This window comes from Hemicordylus capensis, chromosome 4 (assembly GCF_027244095.1).
Source record: "Hemicordylus capensis ecotype Gifberg chromosome 4, rHemCap1.1.pri, whole genome shotgun sequence".
Lineage (NCBI taxonomy): Eukaryota > Metazoa > Chordata > Lepidosauria > Squamata > Cordylidae > Hemicordylus > Hemicordylus capensis.
In genome coordinates, this window is record NC_069660.1 from 221,742,345 (window position 1) to 221,760,446 (window position 18,102).

Genomic DNA, 18,102 nt, shown 5'->3' on the forward strand with positions numbered 1-18,102 from the left:
TTCCACACATTTCAGCAAGTTTAATACAGCTCAAATTATAAGCCTCTTATAAGTCTGTATACACTGGATGTTTTATGCAATAAACAGGACAGAAGCAAGGGCATACCTCTTGGAGTGACCTTCCAAATTACTTCCTCTAGCACATATAACTGAAAGAACGTGTATATCAGGCCATAGAATAAAGCACAATTAAAACAATTTTAAAACTAAGTTTTCTTGAGCCAGAAATTTGTGACAAGTCAAGGAACATTGGAAAGCAGAGTTTTCAAGCAAAGTTGTATAGAGCCAGCCTAAATATGTCATTGGAACAAATCCATTTGTCATTAATGTTCTTGAGAACAAACAGTTGGTGGAATCCCATAACTGGATCATCATCCACCTAAATAATAAAAATATATGAAGACAAGTTTAGTCCCAGCATTACATATCCACCAAATCCCTTGAGCTGTTCTATTGCCCTAGAATGCATGAGTGCTGTTTTATTCTTCGTGATCAGTGACTTTGTTTCCAGCAAAGTTTTGCAGACACCCAGCTTCACAGCACAACTAAATATTTGATACTATAGTGGTAATTTTAAAGTGTATACATCCTCCTAGTTGCTATTCTGGTTTTAGAGCTTGAAATGTCCAAACAAAGCAAGATTTATTTCCCTTTTAGTTTAGTTAAGTATTTTAAAATTTCTGGTTTTCAACCTGTTCTTTCCTCTAACGTTTCCATCTTGGATCTATTTCTTTTATGGGTTTATTTTTAAACTGAATGGGTTTCAATGGAACATGAACATGTTATGTTTCAATCATAACATAAACACATGTTATGAATGTTTCAAGGTGTTTGGGGGATTCCAGTCAAAATGCTGAATATAAATAATGCCATCACTACTCCTTGTAGTCTTATGCCATAGCTCCCCTTCCTAAGTAGAGGGAAGCAGTGTGAAGTAGAGGAGACAGGAGTTCAGTAGCTATGGAATCTGGGGACGCTTCCCCAACTCTCCGTGTTTATAGCATTTGTCTGCAGAGATGAATAATGTACTTGTGGTGAGATCCTCCCCTTGATGTGGAAGGTTGGGGAACTCCAGTGTTCTGATCACAGGAAGACCCTCTTTTTGACTGCAAAGAGAATGTCTTTGCAGATAAATGTTGCAAACATAGAGCTCGAAGAGGGGATTTCAGAGTAAATCAGCACAGGAGCAGGGCTTGTGGGCATGCTCTCAGGGAGGCTGTATGCAAGTACAGTGTCCTCAGATTCCATAATGGCTGAACAGGGCTAATGCCCAGTTCTGAACTGACTGTCTGAGCTGGTAAAAGGGATGAGAAACTGAACTGATTAGGTGGGTGGTTGAGCATATAAAACTAATATATGGAAGAGAAGCAATCATTAAGCAATCATTGCACTATTCACAAATGCTGAGCGGTCTCAGACCAAGGTTATGGAACACTCAGAGGTAAGTTACTGATTTGCTGAAAGGGTAGAGACACTTCAGGGTGTATTTTAGAATAGGCTGGAAAATTAAAAGGCTGAGATAAAAAGTAAATTAAGAAAAGTAAATTAAGAAAATCAAAAGGCTGACATTAAAAGTAGGGAACCTGGTATTATGACCAACCAGCTGGTTAAATCTTGGCTTTTTATCCAGGCCTTTACATGACTGTTTTATTGCTGCTTCTGTGTGTTTTTATCCATGTATAGTTTTTGTGTTTGTATATTATATATTTTAAATTATATTTGTTTTCATATTTTTAGCTTAATACTTTTAACTGTCATTTTTATTGTTTTTTAACTTTTGTAAACTGCCTTGGGATTGTTTTTAATGAAAGGTGGTATATAAATTAAACAATAAATAAAATAAAAAACCATGTAACCATGGAAACTTTCCTGTTTTCATTAAAAAGCTGAGAATCCATGCTTATATTTTGGAAAATGCTACTTTCTGGTCATTATTACTGTAGAGATCGTATTTGGATGTGCAGTAATGTAAATTTGTTACATAGTTTGCCGACTTTCAGCACTGAAGTCTAGACAATAGGCATCAGCAAGCTTCGGACAGCATCAGAGTTCTCCCACCCCACCCCTCAGGGCTGCAAGTAAGTGTTAGTTTACACTGGACTGTGAGAGAGGTGGACAGGTTTGAAGGGTCTGGGAGCTTGGTCCTACGACAATATTTTTATGAGGCAGCTGAAATTTGAGAATAGGGAAGTAATGTGTTTGGAGAACTAGATGAATAAGGTATGATATCTAGGACTCTGTGGGCCAAATTAGAGAGAACCATGGATTTTCCAGTCCTGTATTTTACTCATAATCCTAATGCGGAGCCTGAGGAAATATTTGCAGGAGAGACTCCGTAAATGAGAAAGGTGCTTAATACTTTATCCACTCATTTTCTTTCCCCAGCAAATACTCACCTCAGGCAGGTTTTAATCCGCCCCCCTTCCTCTAACCAGCTTAGAAATAAGCCTGATTTTTTTTGGAGGGGGGAGTGGAGGCATTCGCTGGAGACAATTGGCAGGCATGGGGCAGATTAATTACCCCAACCTCCCTAGCCCTATTCAGACATGTTGTATGAATGTACAGACAGCTGTACACACATACAAATTTTGTTGAATAACTGAACCTGAATTTGTTTTAAAAGTGCACTTGGATACAGGCCCCTCAAATGCATAGTACAGATAGGAAGTATACCACTGTATACCTGTGTTCAAAAGAACATGTAAGTAACTGTACTTGTGTATACTATATAGTCATGTTTAACACTTGCGCGAAAGCATGTGAATAGGGCTCCTGTCTTTCTGTTATCTCAGCAAATACAGGGCTGGGTCCTCACAATAGCCGTCTTCAGGCATTACAGACGGCGGATACGCTCACATGGGGGAAAGTGAGGTGGAAGTCCTGCCGACCCACACTCACTCACCTCCTTATGCCCAAACAAACATGCTTAGGACGCCGTTTGTTTGAAGGTGGCAGTGCTGCAAGTGTGTTCAACATGATACCGTGAGCTGTTGCAGCTCACGGAATCACCTTTGAACATGCATATGGTGCCACCTCCTTCAAACGGTGCCCTAAGCATGTTTGTTGGGCATGGGTGACAGTGGGGCAGCGAGATTTCTCCCTTGTAAGTGTTAGTGTGGTTGCCTTCTATAACATCTGAAGAGGGTTATTCCCTACATAATATTTAATAGGGACTGGAGGCATTGGTATGAAGTCTGAGACGGTGGTCACCAAGCATGTCAGTGACTGGTGAGCACCAATTACTCCATCTTGGGGGTGGGGTGGGGGATCATGCCCAGAACAAAAGAAAGATATTCCTGCATGTCAACCATCATAACCAAAGGCTAAAATGATCTGAACATATACTAAACAACACCATTCATTTCAATTCTTACCTTCAACTGACCAACAACCATACTAAGGATACAATTATCAGGAGCTGGTTGATGATCCTGGGATGTTATGTTATGCTGAATTTTTCGGAAAGGAAGTCTCTGTTTTGAAAAGAAAACAAATGTTAAACATGCTACTTTAGGAGGCATCACACTAGTAATTCATTGTTTACATTCTGCCATACAAACAAATACATCTGGAGAGGTCCATCTCCAGTTACCACCAGCGCATCTGGTGGTGACTTGGAACCAGGCCTTTTCTGTAGCTACTCCTTGTCTGTGAAATGCACTCCTGGCAGATATCCACAGTTTAGGCTCACTGTCGGCCTTAAAGAGAGCCCTAAAAACTTATTTGTTTGGCCTGGCCTATCCAAGGCTTGTAAAGTGTTGTTGTTGTTTTTAAGTATTTTAATTGGTTTTAAATGGTTTTAATTGTTTTTGAATTGTTTTTATATTGTTTTTAGCACTGTGTTTTGAATTGTGTGTTTTTATTTATTTTTAAAAGTTGTTGTACACTGCCCAGATCCTCTGTATGGGGCGATTTATAAATGTAATTAATAATGATAATAATAATAAAAACACAGAATAAATTAGCCTAATAGTGCTCTCCCATCATTTCCTCAGTGATTGGGTTTATTTGTTTTTTAATTATTTAGATGAGAGAGAAAGGAAAACACAATATATAAAGCTATTCACAATGCAACCTTGTACACTTTTATACAAAAGTGAGCCCCACACAGTTTAAAGGGCTTTACTCCCAGGTATCTTCTCCTGATCTTATGTAGTAACATACCATCAGTTTTTCCATTATTGATGATTTTCCTTGGAACTGCTGCCCTTCCCATGACAAACAGGAAGCATCTGTCTGCAAAAAAAAGGCACAAATTCTAATAATTTATTCAATTCAGAGATTAATCAAATAATTACAGATCCAATCTCTCAGACAATACAGTATTAATGAGGTCCCTCAACGTTACACTACTTAGCTTCCCATGACTGGTCACATTTCAGCAACTTGGCAGCAAGGCCACTGACTTTTTTCCTGCGTTCTGGGTCCAATTTGCAAGTTCTTCCAATAAAGACCCCACAGTGTACCCAATCTGGATAATCAGAAAACTCTACCTCAAGGTATTTCTAATTTCAATTGCTAACAACAAACCAAAAAACTAGCCACCAGGAATCTTAATTTCCGAAATAAAATAGTAGTTTAATGAGTCCAAAGTGGGTAAAGCATTTGAACTAGAGAAGGCTCTAGATAAAACCTCCACCATATCACCAGCTGCCAGAACACTCTGAAGGTCAACAGAAAGGCTTCTTCTGAGAGTTGGTATCTTCATTATCAGCTAGCTCTTGAATCCAAATGCAACTCCTCCTGCCCCCTTACCCTGGAGGCAGGCAGCAAACAAGCTGCAGGACTGCAGCGCCTTGTTCAATCTTTGCAGAAACAAGGATTCAGCTCCACACTACCTGTGGCTCTTTTTACACACAGACACACACACCCTGCTTGCTTGCACTGGCTACCACTACTAGAGAGAAAAGCCTGGAACCCGAGCAATATCACCAACTATCAGAGATAAATAGAGCCTGCCGCCAACCCACCCCGGTTGGACATTGATTGAATGATCAATTGATTGAGTGCCATCAAGTCAGTGTCGATTCTTAGCAACCACATAAAAAGATTCTCTCCAGGATGATCTATCTTCAACTTGGCCTTTAAGGTCTCTCAGTGGTGCATTCATTGTTGTCTTAATCGAGTCCATCCACCTTGCTGCTGGTCGTCCTCTTCTTTTCCTTCCTTCAACTTTTCCCAGCATTATGGACTTCTCAAAGTTGCTGGGTTTTCGCATAATGTGTCCAAAGTATGATAGTTTGAGCCTGGTCATTTGTGCCTTGAGTGAAAATTCTGGATTGATTTGTTCTAGGATCCATTTGTTTCTTTTCCTGGCTGTCCATGGTATCCTCAAAAGTCTTCTCCAGCATCAAAGTTCAAAAGCGTCAATACTTTTTCTCTCTTGCTTCTTCAAAGTCCAGCTTTTGCATCCTTAGGGAAAAATCATTGTCCGAACGATTCTAATCTTTGTAGGTATAGACACATCACAGCATCTAAATATCCTTTCTAAGGCCTTCATTGCCACCCTACCAGGTGCTAGTCTGCAACGTATTTCTTGACTGCTGGATCCTTTACTGTTGATGGTCGATCCTAAAAGGCAGAAGCTATCCACAACTTCAATCTTTATTTTCAATTCTGAGGCTGGCTGCTGTACCCGTTGTCATTAGTTTAGTCTTCTTTACATTTAGTCATAGTCCAATTTTTTCCATTGTGCTCTTCAACTTCCATTACTAGAGCTTGCAGATCATCCACATTCTCAGCTATCAGAGTGGTGTCATCAGTGTAGTGCAAGTTATTGATGTTTCTTCCTCCAACATTAACACCACACCCATCTTCTTCCAATCCAGTTTCTCTCAGTATATGTTCAGCACATAAAGAGGAGAAAGTATACAGCCTTGTCTTACTCCTTTGCCGATCTGGAACCAGTCTGTTTCACCATGTTCCATCTGGACTGTGGCTTCCTGTCCTGTGTAAGGGTTTCTCATCGGTTAGACATATCTCTAATTATATCATACTATAATTATTGTGTTTCTAATTGTATCTGGAAAGCAGAGTATAATTACAACAAATGGACAAATACCACATCCCAACTTTTGCTGCTTTAGCAGAAACCACAAAAATACAAAGCCAATAATGCAAAGCCATCCACAATCTCAATAAGGAAATAACTGTTTAAAACAAGTGTATGTTGATACATACATAAAGGGCACCTAGTTGTTCCCTATTGGTATCAAATTGCTGATAATACAGTTGTATAAAACTTGTTCCAATTTGCTCCCAAATAGGTCTTTCTGCCATTTTACACACCTGTAAAGAAAACAAACAAAAAATGTAGATTTTTTAAATTGACAGAACATGTGAGTTGGAGGAAAACCTAGACAATCACCACCCACCCTCCCACCCTAGAATCAAGTCTGCCAGTCTAAATGTACTGATGTACTGCAACATATAACAGTACATTCACTCTAAACTTGAGAGGATTGTACACTTGTGAGCATGAACTGAATAGCACCAGTATCCAGATTTTAAAAGTGGCACATATTTCAATGAATTACTTCTTTTGCATCTGCTTACCAACATAGTGGGGAAGAAAAAGCAAGGCAAGACGACAAGTAAGTGGAGACCTATGGACTGAACCCAGGACTGGGATGGCAATCATTGGCCCATCAACTAAACAATACTGCTTCCCACCTCTGTGTTTCCCTGCACCACTCCCTCCTCTTCATGTGTGACGTGACTTCTTTCTAGGACAGCACAAAGATAGGACTAAAGATCACACATTGATAGTTGCTTCTGCCATGATCCAAGAGGATCCCTCATGTGTTTCATCCACTGTTTACTTGTACAGTTGCTCTCACTGGAAGGGAGAGAGAGGAGCTCTCACGGTAGCAAAAGTCTTGCAGCCAGGGCCTGGCTCTCTGCTTCAACCTTATGGACAGATTTGGCCCTCTAGCCAACTATTTCTGCTCATTGTAAAGCTTATTGCAGGGGTCCTCAAACCTGAGTTCCCAGAAATTGCTGGACTACAACTGCCATCATCCTGACTCTATCCACAACACCCTTTGGCTATTGTGGCTGGGGACTAGGGGAGTTGTAGTACAACAATATCTGGGGACCAAGTTTGAGGACCCCTGCAATAAGCTTTATGATGAGCAGAAATCTAAACCTAAGTTTTCACAAGCTGCGCATTGGATTCAATTCACTAGAATACTGGCTCTAAAATGATACAAAAAATATTGGTTAACCATGTTGGTCCATTAAAAAAAATCCAAAAGCAACAGTCTAGTTATACCTTTTTTTAAAGGATCAAATGACACAAAGTTCTGAGAAGCAAGTTTGTGGATTCTCCAGAACTCTTCATCAGGCTGGATGCTAAGCAAGCAAGCAAAAGAGAGAAAAAGAAAGTAAGTGGGGGGTGGGGAAGAGAGGCAGAGGAGGAACTGGGCATGCAGCAGGAGTCCTATAGGCTGCAATTCCACAGTCTTAAGATTCAGGATGCAACCTGAAACCAGAGTCTAGCGCCTTGTGAGCCTAATTTAATAAAAAGTCTAGATAATTCTTATGTCACAGTTTAAGACAGTTAAACTGAAAACCTTGGACTCCTACATGCCTACAAGCCTGCTTCACTTACTATTCAGCCTGCTTAAGGATTGTGGAGAATTCGAAAGCTTGCTGTTCATAACTGTCTTACTGAATTCGGTGGGACTTCCTTCTAAGTAAACGCGTGTAGGCTTGGGCTGTAAGGCTGTAGTCTGTGTACGCTTACTGGGGCGAAAGTCCCATTGAACACAGCGGGGGCTTAAATCTGAGTAAAAATGCATAGGATCGGGATCGGTCCACACGATTTATAGACTTCCTTTACAGGATTCTGCTAGCTTGGCCGTCCCACGTGCTTACTACACAGCACGTTTTTCACTTAATCTAAAAAAGATGTAGTATCCATTTTCGGAGGTTGTCAGTGGCAACTGCCTGTATAGACCACTGCCTATATATGAACTTGTGAACAACAAGGAATCTTCCCTCCACTCACTGATCGCCCCCAGAGTCCTTCGATACCCAGCGCCCATCCCCCGATGCCGAGTTCACCTCTCTAGATACCTCTCTTTTGTGGGGCGCTGCTTTACAAGCCGGAGGAGCAGCAAGGAAAGCGAAGCGAGACTCGTCCAGATCCCGGAAAAGGACCCGTGCAAGATGCAGCACGCTTTTTGCTTGCAATGCCAATACACGGGTTTCTTTGTTTTTTACAGCCATGCATACTCGATTCTCCCCCCCCCTCCCAAGCTATACGGCTGAGCTGTCCCAGTCCCACTCAACCCCACATCCATTCATTACAAAGGCCCGGCGCTTCTCTTGGCTCCCCAAGGAATTTCACACCACCCAGGCGCTCAACTCACCACCAAGCTCCCTCGCATGTTTTAGTCGCAGGCGCATATCTCCTCCCAGTTGGACTCCAACCCATTTCATCTCCACCCTATCATTAGCCGCCTGCAAAAGGCGGTTGGGGACCACACCGGGGGACCGGGGGGGGGGGTGCAGTTTCAGATTTCGGGAGAGGAAAAAAGTCAGGCACTAGATATCTGAAGCCATGTGCACTGCAGAAGAGGGGGCGGGGGGGGGGGACTCCTGGAAATTACTTGTCCACGTATGGCTCGGAAGGCACACATGTGAGGAAGACTGCACCCCACCCGCGGTACTTCTGGTTGTGGGGGAACACGATTCTGTAAGATTAGCTGACATTTGGGAAACTTTAATAGAATCAACTCACAAAAAATAGCAGCTACCTGGGAATTTGGCGCCACTGGCACTTCCAAATGAAACTGCTCCGCTCACCAAACTGCTGATCAGCCTCTTCAGTCCTCCACCAAACACGTGGGCCACTGATGTTAGTTCCCTACCACCAGCAGGTGTCGCTCCGAACAGGCGTTATAAAGGGCCTCCGTTGTTCTGATTGTCACAAAACTAACCGTAGTGTTAGTTAAAGTTAGATTGGCAATGGAGAAGTGTTTGTCCTAGAGCATGAATGAAAAGTAGGGCAATGCCTTAAGATGAATAACAACAACAAAATAAATCACATTGTAGCAAGCAGCAAGCTTTTGGGTTCTCCAGAACTCTTCATCAGTTGACTCTTCAGCAAAACCAGGGCCTGCTCCCGTTCTGTGGGAGCGACAGTTGACAACAGCTCTGAAGGCAGCTATCCCTGGAAATATTTTTTTCTCAATACAGCTTCAGCTCCTTCTGAAAGAAGGGGATAATGTTACTAATGTTGCTTCAATGCTGCAGGGGGAAGGTTCCTCCAGGTAGCTTTTTCCCTCCAGGGTCTCAACAGGGACAATGACTTTCTACATAGAAATAATATGCTGCTCTTGCTATTCCAACTGTTTATTACCATTCTCCCTGTCTTAGGAACATAGGAAGCTGCCTTAAACTGAGTCATACCACCGGTCTATCTAGCTCATCAGTATTGTCTACACTGATTGGCAGCGGCTCTCCATAGTATCAGGCAAGAGTTTTTCCCAGCACTCCCTGGAGATGCTGCCAGGGATTGACCATCAGCATGCAAGTCCTATGGTGGACTAGAGACAGGACATCCTAAAACGAATGACAGGGAATGCCCACTGAAATGCACTGGTTCCTTCCAAATGGCCATGGAAATTCCATGCATTCCTAAGGCCATTTGGAAGGGACCAGGCATTTCAGTGGGCATTCCCTGTCATTCATTCTAGTACATTCCCTAGAGTCCTTGACTTGACTACATGACACTGCACATATGTGGTTGAAGGCATAAAATATTCTTAAAGGCAAATAGAGTTGACACAGAGACACTAGAATAGGTCCAGTATTGTAATGATTTCTTTTAAAGGTGCTTTAATCCCTTCAGAACTACTCACACATATGTTGTTGTGCACCCCTCATGCAGGGAAGTTCCAAGCAAGAAACTGCTGATGAAGGAAAACCTTTCTGGTAGGCCAGTCTGCTCAGCTCAACGGAACTGCTGACAAAGAAAATTGCCAAACCAAGAACCATTTGTGAAACAGGCGAGAAACAGAAACCAAGAAAGCAACTTGATGTATTTTAAGGCTTTCCCCCTTCTTCCATATAAGATTTAATAGTTAGAAGCAACTGTCTTGATTCAAAGTGGGATAGAAAAATGGGAGAGCTATTTAGTGGTTACAGTATTTATAGAGGCTATTCACACATGTGTGCAAAACTGGGCTAAGGGAGCCCGGTTTTGCATGCACGTGTGTACCACCAGGATCGGGCCTTTTTAAATGAGGTTAAGGGAGCAAGCACTCCCTTACCCTCATTTTTACTATTGTCTGTCAGCCGCGGCTGCAAGCGGCCACAGCTAGCAGACTCAGGGAGGGGAGGGGGATCCCCATAATGCACTGCGCACTGGCGTGGTACATTCTTGAAGCTCCAGGAGACAGGGCAAGGTGTCCTGACACCCCAACCTCGGAGCTACTGGCAGCAGCCAGTGCCCATCTGGACAGGTGACTTGCCTGCCCAGGGAAGGCGGAATGATTGTCTGTGGGGAGGTAAGCTCCTTAGGGCTTCCTCCCTGCAAACCCTGTAGCCCTTTCTCACTGCTCGTGAGAAAGGGCTCATAGTATAGCTGACTTCTTGTCTCTTGTTCTGATTATACACAAGCAGCAACCATGTAGACTTCTGCATTAACAAGATTACTAGCCTACCCGCACAGAGCATCTGTGCGCTCTTTGGGGCTGGCTGTTCCCTTCTCCCTCTTACCCCACTCTCCCTCCCTCCCTTCTGCCCCACACTCTTGCCTCTCTTCCCCTCCCTCCCCCCTCCCCACTCTCTCTTGCCCTCCCTCCCCCTCCCACCCCTCTTTCTCACCCTCCCCTCCCTCTCACCCTCCTGCCCCAGTCTCTCTTGCCCTCTGTCCCCTCCCCCTGATCCTCTCTCCTGCCCTCCCACTGCCACACTCCCTCTTGCCCTCCCCCTCCCCCTGCCCCACTCCCTCTTGCCCTCCCCCTCCCCCTGCCCCCTCCCTCTTGCCCTCCCCCCTGCCCCCTCCCCTCCCCCTCCCCCTGCATTTTAAAAAGTTCTACTTACTGGGCTGCTGCCGCCGCTCCTCCTCCCAGGTGGCAAACAGGAGAGTCCCGCCGCCCAGTTCCCTCCACCCCAGTCTCTCTCCCATGGTCTCGGCGGCCTTGGTGGCTGGTTCCAGCACCGCCTGGCTAAGAGCCGCCTCCGCGGCCTGTCCCGCCGGCGGGACCGCCACGCCAATTTCCGCCTCTGCAGACTGTCATGCCCGCTGCCACCGCTTGCCAGTCTTTGTGGCTGGCCACAGGCCAGCCACCTCTCCCCCCCACCTTCTGCCCCGGTATCGGGGCCCGCCGCCCGGTCACCGGCCACCTCACTGCATCGGCCCTCGGCTGGGCCCACCACTGCTTCGCCGCGGCCAGACCGGGCCCATAGCCACCACCCATCGCCAGGCCGGGCCCGCCAGCAGCCCTGGCTCATAGCCGGCCAATTCTCTTCCTCCTGGGTGTGCCAGCCAATCAGGCGCCTCCACAGCCCAGCCAATCAGCTGGGCTGCTGGGATGCATTTTCCCTGGGCACATCTAGGAGAAATATATATATATAGATTCCTCGTACTCAGTGGCCCAGTACTTGGATCTACTATCTTGGCAAATTAAGCACCAAAGACCAGAAGCAGCAATTGCTATACCAGCATGTCATCACATACGACAAATCAATGGAGATCACACTGGCTCACAAGGCAGCCATCCACAGAGATGATGTATTGATGTAATTCAGAACGATTTTGCAGCATCACATTGGATAATGAATCATCAACATACAAAGAGCATTTTGACCACTCTAGAAGCAGCTATGTCACCTTAAGTGGCGCAGTGGGGAAATGCTTGACTAACAAGCAAGTTGCTGGTTCGAATCCCCGCTGGTATGTTTCCCAGACTATGGGAAACACCTATATTGGGCAGCAGCGATATAGGAAGATGCTGAAAGGCATCACCTCATACTACGCGGGAGGAAGCAATGGTAAACCCCTCCTGTATTCTACCAGACAACCACAGGGCTCTGTGTTCGCCAGGAGTCGGCACACTTTACCTTTAGAAGCAGCTATATTGGCACAACCTACAGTGCTTAATATCTGGAACAATCTTTCATAATTGGATTGAAACTTGTAAAGTAGCAAAGCACGATGTTTGAGCCTTAATTTTATGCACATTTATTCAGAAATATGTCCAATTGTGTTCAATGCTGCTTGCTTGCAGGTATGCATTTAGCAGGGCTGCTCAACTTTGGTTCTCCTGCAGATGTTAGCCTATAACTCCCATTATCCCCATTGGCCACTGTGGCTGGGGGTTGGGATAGGGATGTGCACGGAACCAGCGGGAGGTGTGTGTGTGTGTGGCTCGAAGGTGAGGGGGGCATACCTTTAAGGGTGGGGCAGGGTGCCTTTACCCCTCCCACTGCGTTTCCCCTGCCAGTGCTCCATTTTAGAAGTGCCCGTCAGGATGGCACCATACCTCTGCCGCCCCATGTCCTCTTCGGCCGGAAGTAACAGGAAGTACCCGGCGCGCATGTGCATGCCACGTGTGTGCACGCACCTGGTGGTGGAATGTCCACTAAATCCTATGACAAAAGGATTTCCGGTGGTGGTGGGGAATAGAAGAAGTAAAGTTGGCAGGTCAGCAGGCCGTTCCAGGAGAAGGATAGTCAGAAATTTAATAGCTGTCTCCCCTTCTGGCTGTCCTGCCAGCTCTATGACCTCGGGGAGCACTGCCAACAACCCACATAGCCTTACCTTGCTCCTCTGCAATGCCAGGTCAGTCCAAAATAAACCCGAGGTCATCCATGATTTGATTATGATGAAGGGGCTGACCTGGTGTGTATCACCGAGACTTGGTTGGGGGAGGCTGGTGGCCCAGTCTGGTCCCAGCTTCTTCCTCCAGGATATCCTGTAGAGGAGCAGGTGAGGGGATGTGGGTGGGGAGGTGGAGTGGCTGTGGTCTATAAGGATAACATCTCCCTTACCAGGGTCCCTGTCGAGATATCTGATCATATTGAATGTGTGTACCTAAGTTTGGGGACCAGGGATAGATTGGGACTTCTGTTGGTGTACCGATCGCCCCGCTGCCTGACGGAATCCCTTACTGAGCTCACGGACTTGGTCACGGAACTTGCGTTAGAGTCTCATAGACTTTTGGTGCTGGGGGACTTCAATGTTCACTTCGGGACCAATTTGTCCGGGGCAGCTCAGGAGTTCATAGAGGCCATGACAACTATGGGCCTATCCCAAGTGGTCTCCAGACCGACGCACATTGCAGGTCACACGCTTGATTTGGTCTTTTACTCTGATCAGGGTAGTGTTCCGTGGGTGAGGACTCCTGTGATTTCCCCATTGTCATGAATGGACCACCATCTGGTTAAGGTTAGGCTTACAATCACTTTCCATCTCTGCAGGGGCAAGGGGCCTATTAGAATTGTCCACCCAAAGAGGTTATTGGATTCAATAGGATTCCAAGAAGCCTTGGAGGGATTTAACGTTGGCTCTGCTGGTGATCCTATTGATGCCCTGGTGCAAAACTGGAATAACATACACACCAGGGCAGTAGACACAATTGCTCCTAAGCATCCCCTCCGACCCGCTTCAAAACAGGCCCCTTGGTATACGGAAGATCTACGGGGGCAGAAATGGCAAGACAGGCGACTGGAGTGCAAGTGGAGAAAGACTCTATGCGAATCCGACAGATTATGACATAGAGCACATTTAAAGATCTATGCTCAAGCAATATGTGTGGCAAAGAAGTGGTTCTTTTCTGCCCGTATTGCATCTGCAAGTTCACGTCCAGCGGAGTTGTTCAGGGTTGTGAGGGGACTAGTAAGTGACCCCCTTCCTTGAATCAGAATTTGGAGCCATCAGTTACCCACTGCGATGTGTTTAAAGAGTTTTTTGCAGATAAAATCTCTCTGATTCAGGCTTAGACGGAGACTCCACAATTAATTTGATGTCTGAACTGGAGGTGTCCGACAACTCCACTTATGTGGTTCGACTGGATTAGTTTCAGTTTGTGACTCCTGAGGACGTGAACAAGCTGCTTGGAGCAGTAAGGCCTGCCACTTGTTCTCTTGACCCTTGTCCAACATGGCTTGTTCTATCTAGCAGGTAGGCTATTGTAGGAGGCTTGGTAGAAATCATAAATGCTTCTCTGAGGGAGGGCAGGATGCCTCCTTGTCTTAAGGAGGCAATCATTAGACCTCTTCTAAAGAAGCCTGCATTAGATCCCTCAGAGTTGAGCAACTATAGGCCTGTTTCCAACCTCCTATGGCTGGGCAAGGTAATTAAGAAGGTGGTGGCCTCAGCTCCAGGCGTCTTGGAGGAAACTGATTATCTAGACCCATTTCAAACTGGTTTTCAGGCGGGCTATGGGGTGGAGACTGCCTTGGTCGGACTGATGGATGATCTCCAATTGGGAATTGACAGAGAAAGTGTGACTCCGTTGGTCCTTTTGGATCTCTTGGCGGCTTTCGATACTGTCGACCATAGTATCCTTCTGGAATATCTGAGGGTGTTGGGGGTGGGGGGCACTGTTTTACAGTGGTTCCGCTCCTACCTCTCGGACAGATTCCAGATGGTGTCGATTAGAGACTGTTGCTCTTCAAAATCTGAGCTTAAGTATGGTGTCCCTCAAGGCTCCATACTTTCTCCAGTGCTCATCTACATGAAATTGCTGGGAGAGATCATCAGGGGATTTGGAGCAGGGTGTTATCAGTATGCTGATGACACCCAAATCTACTTCTCCATGTCAACTTGTTCAGGAGATGGCATAACTTCCCTAAATGCTTGCCTGGAAGCAGTAATGGCCTGGATGAGGGAGAATAAACTGAAACTGAATCCAGATAAGACGGAGGTACTTATTGTGCGGGGTCAGAACTCTAGAGACAATTTTGATCTGTCTGTTCTAGATGGGGTCACACTTCCCCAAAAGGAACCGGTCCACAATCTGGGAGTACTTGCTTCTGGTTCCACACCTCTTTCTGGTTTCTCAGGTTGAGGCGGTGGCTAGGGGTGCTTTTTATCAGCTTCAGCTGATACGCCAGCTGCGCCCGTTTCTTGAGATGAATGACCTCAAAACAGTGGTACATATGTTGGTAACCTCCAGACTAGACTTCTGCAATGCGCTCTATGTGGGGCTGCCTTTGTACGTAGTCCGGAAGCTTCAGTTGGTACAGAACGCGGTGGCCAGGTTAGTCTCTTGGTCATCTCGGAGAGACCACATCACTCCTTTGTCGATAGAGTTACACTGGCTGCCAATAGGTTTCCAGGCAAAATACAAAGTGCTTGCCATAACTTATAAAGCCCTAAATGGCTTAAGTCCTGGGTATCTAAGAGAACGTCTTCATTATGATCCCCACTGTCCATCTCCAGTTGCCGCCAGCTCGGTTGGTGGCCACATGGGGACAGGCTATCTCGGTTGCTGCCCCAAGACTGTGGAATGTGCTCCCTACTGAGATATGATCCTCCCCATCTCTGACAATTTTTAGAAAGCATTTGAAAACCCACCTCTTCGCCCAAGCCTTTTCTGTTCTTTAAAATTTTAAGGTTTTAATTCGTGGTTGATTTTAAATTGTTAAATTGTTTTAAGTTTTTGTATATATTCTAACTTGTTTTATACTACTGTTAACCGCCCAGAGATGAAAGTTTGGGGCAGTGTACATGTAATAAATAAATAAAAGTCCTATGATTAGCCCTTGAAGATCAGGTCATCTCCTAAACATATTATAAAAATGAATTTTGTGCTTAAGTTGCTCAACTGTGATGTAATTGTGTGCAAGAATATGGGTTCACATCTTGGGAGCTGGTGACACCAGAAATGAAAGTAACCATATTGCCCATGAGATCTTCTTCCTTCACACATTACCAGCGCAGTGTGAGAGTAGTCATGGCACAATAGCTGCTAATCTAAAACTGTATGAAATGAACCTTTATTTGCAGTCCCAAAAGGAGCAATTGGCAAAGCAACAAAAATACACTTTAGTGCAACTGCAATCTGGTAAGTTCCTTTAAATCATCTTTCTTTTAACCATGGCAGGTGGCGGTGGGGGGGGGCCGCGGGGGAGAGAAGAGAATTTATGGAAAGTCACTAGCTCACACAAAGTTTCCTACATGGTTGCCCTTAGTAACTCGTCATACTTCGCTATATCCAGGAAAAGCTATATCTTATGCAAGGGTTCTAGATCACATTTGGATCTATCCAAATGTGCTTCATCCTGCACCTTTTACTGGGATAACTTTGCACCAGTGCTAGAGAAACAAGGTATCTGCCGCAGTCCTTATCATTTGGTGCTCATGGGCACCAATGCAGTTTTCCCCCAATCCCTTTGGGTGATGCTGCTGAGCTGCACTGCACTACACAGTCATCCACTGCAGAGATAAACAGGACCGCTTTAGGAGTTTCCTGTTGTGCCAGTACTGGGGGCTCTCCACATAACCATAAGCTGTCCTCCCCCTATATACCAGGGCACAGAATCGAGCAAGGCTGCCAGTGACATATGGAAGAGCTTTTTTTGGTGGTGGCACCCAGTACATGCAACTCCTGCCACAGGAGGTTTTCTAGGCTTCTTCATTGGCAAAGTTTTGTTGCCAACAAAAGCCTTTTAAAATTTATTTTAAACAAGTTTTAAAAGATCGTTAAAAATGCTGTCTGTAGTGTTGCTTTGCTTTCTGGTTGTCTGCTGTGTGCTGCTGATCTTAGTTGGTTTGGTTTTTTTAAAAAAATGGAATTATGTTTTTATTGTGATTATTAGCCACATGGGACACCTTCTGTATTGGAGGGGAAAGAAACATTGGTAGACTTACTGTGAAGGGTTCTTTTTCAGGTATGGGGAGGGCATCCGTCATCAGATGGGTTGTCAGTCACTGCATGCTCCAAGACAGGGCCAATAAGAATTGAGCACTCTCAGTACTCCCTCTGTCGAGCCCCAATATACCCAGTTCTGGTCTCGTGGAGCGATGGACATACACTTGACTAGGTCTCAGCTCAGCTCAGAAAGGAAAGAAAATATATATATCAAAACAGCAAAGGCGAAACAGGATTTAAGTGAAGGATCGAAATACAAGAACAGTGATAGGTGAAACTATGCACCCTAGGAGTTGTTCCGCCACCCACAAGAAAGCACCTTCCCCGGCATCCGAGGGTGGGCCGGATGCCCTCCCCATACCTGAAAAAGAACCCTTCACGGTAAGTCTACCAATGTTTCTTTTTCCAAGTATGGGGAGGGCATCCGTCATCAGATGGGACATATCCAAGCTAATGCCCCGGGTGGGTAGCGGATGCCGACAATATGACTAGAGGACCTTTTGCAGAACCGTGCGGCCCAAGGCCGCCTGCGGTTGATAAAATGACTGGATTTTATAGTGCTTAACAAAGGGCAATGTGGAAGACCATGTTGCCGCCTTACAGATGTCTTCCACGGGCACACGTGCCGAGAAAGCAGCGGAGGCGGAGGCGCTCCTAGTGGAATGCGCCGTTACACCCTGCGGTACCTTCAATTGAGACGTCTCATACGCCACGGAAATGGTTGCCCTCAACCAGCGCGCCAAGGTATCCTTAGAGGCCTTGGTACCTAATTTAGACGGTAGGAAGGAGACGAATAGCGAATCTGATTTTCGAAAGGCCTTAGTCCGGCTAAGATATATGCGAAGAGCTCTTCGAACATCTAGAGTGTGCCAGACACGCTCCTTTGGATGCTTTGGTTTGGGACCAAAGGAGGGCAAAACTAACTCTTGAGCCCTATGGAAAACCGAGTTCACTTTGGGCAAAAACGTAGGATCCAATTTTAGCACGACGGCTTCCTTCTGAAAAATGCAGAGTTCATCTCGAACTGATAGCGCTGCCAACTCCGAAACTCGCCTGGCCGAGGTAATCGCGATGAGAAAAAGGACTTTAAAGGACAGCAAGCGTAAGGAGATCTTTCGCAAGGGCTCGAAGGGATCTTGCGTAAGGGCTTTGAGAACCTTATCTAAATTCCAGGATGGAAACCTAGGGATCGGAGGTGGATTAAGGTTTGCCGCTCCTTTTAAAAAGCGTTGGACATCAGGATTCAGGCATCGAGAGTGTATGTCCGAAA

At 45.5% G+C, this 18,102-nt stretch overlaps 1 protein-coding gene across 13 annotated transcripts in view; it reads right to left on the reverse strand.

The window, feature by feature from the left end:
* Positions 1 to 18,102, reverse strand: part of LOC128322457 (nuclear transport factor 2-like) — a 25,977-nt gene continuing 7,875 nt past the window's right edge. For 2 of the 13 annotated variants that reach the window (XM_053243732.1, XM_053243733.1), the window contains exons 3-8: positions 9,870 to 9,973; positions 8,763 to 8,990; positions 6,181 to 6,288; positions 4,165 to 4,236; positions 3,375 to 3,473; positions 1 to 379 (exon numbers count right to left, since the gene is read on the reverse strand). In XM_053243732.1, the coding sequence (XP_053099707.1) occupies positions 266 to 379; positions 3,375 to 3,473; positions 4,165 to 4,236; positions 6,181 to 6,279 (384 nt within the window). In that variant the 5' untranslated portion in view covers positions 6,280 to 6,288; positions 8,763 to 8,990; positions 9,870 to 9,973 and the 3' untranslated portion in view covers positions 1 to 265. Of the gene's footprint in view, positions 380 to 3,374; positions 3,474 to 4,164; positions 4,237 to 6,180; positions 6,289 to 7,273; positions 7,354 to 8,079; positions 8,296 to 8,375; positions 8,510 to 8,746; positions 9,217 to 9,869; positions 9,974 to 18,102 lie in introns of those variants that run through there. The other 11 variants (XM_053243738.1, XM_053243740.1, XM_053243737.1 and 8 more) reach the window with 10 other exon arrangements.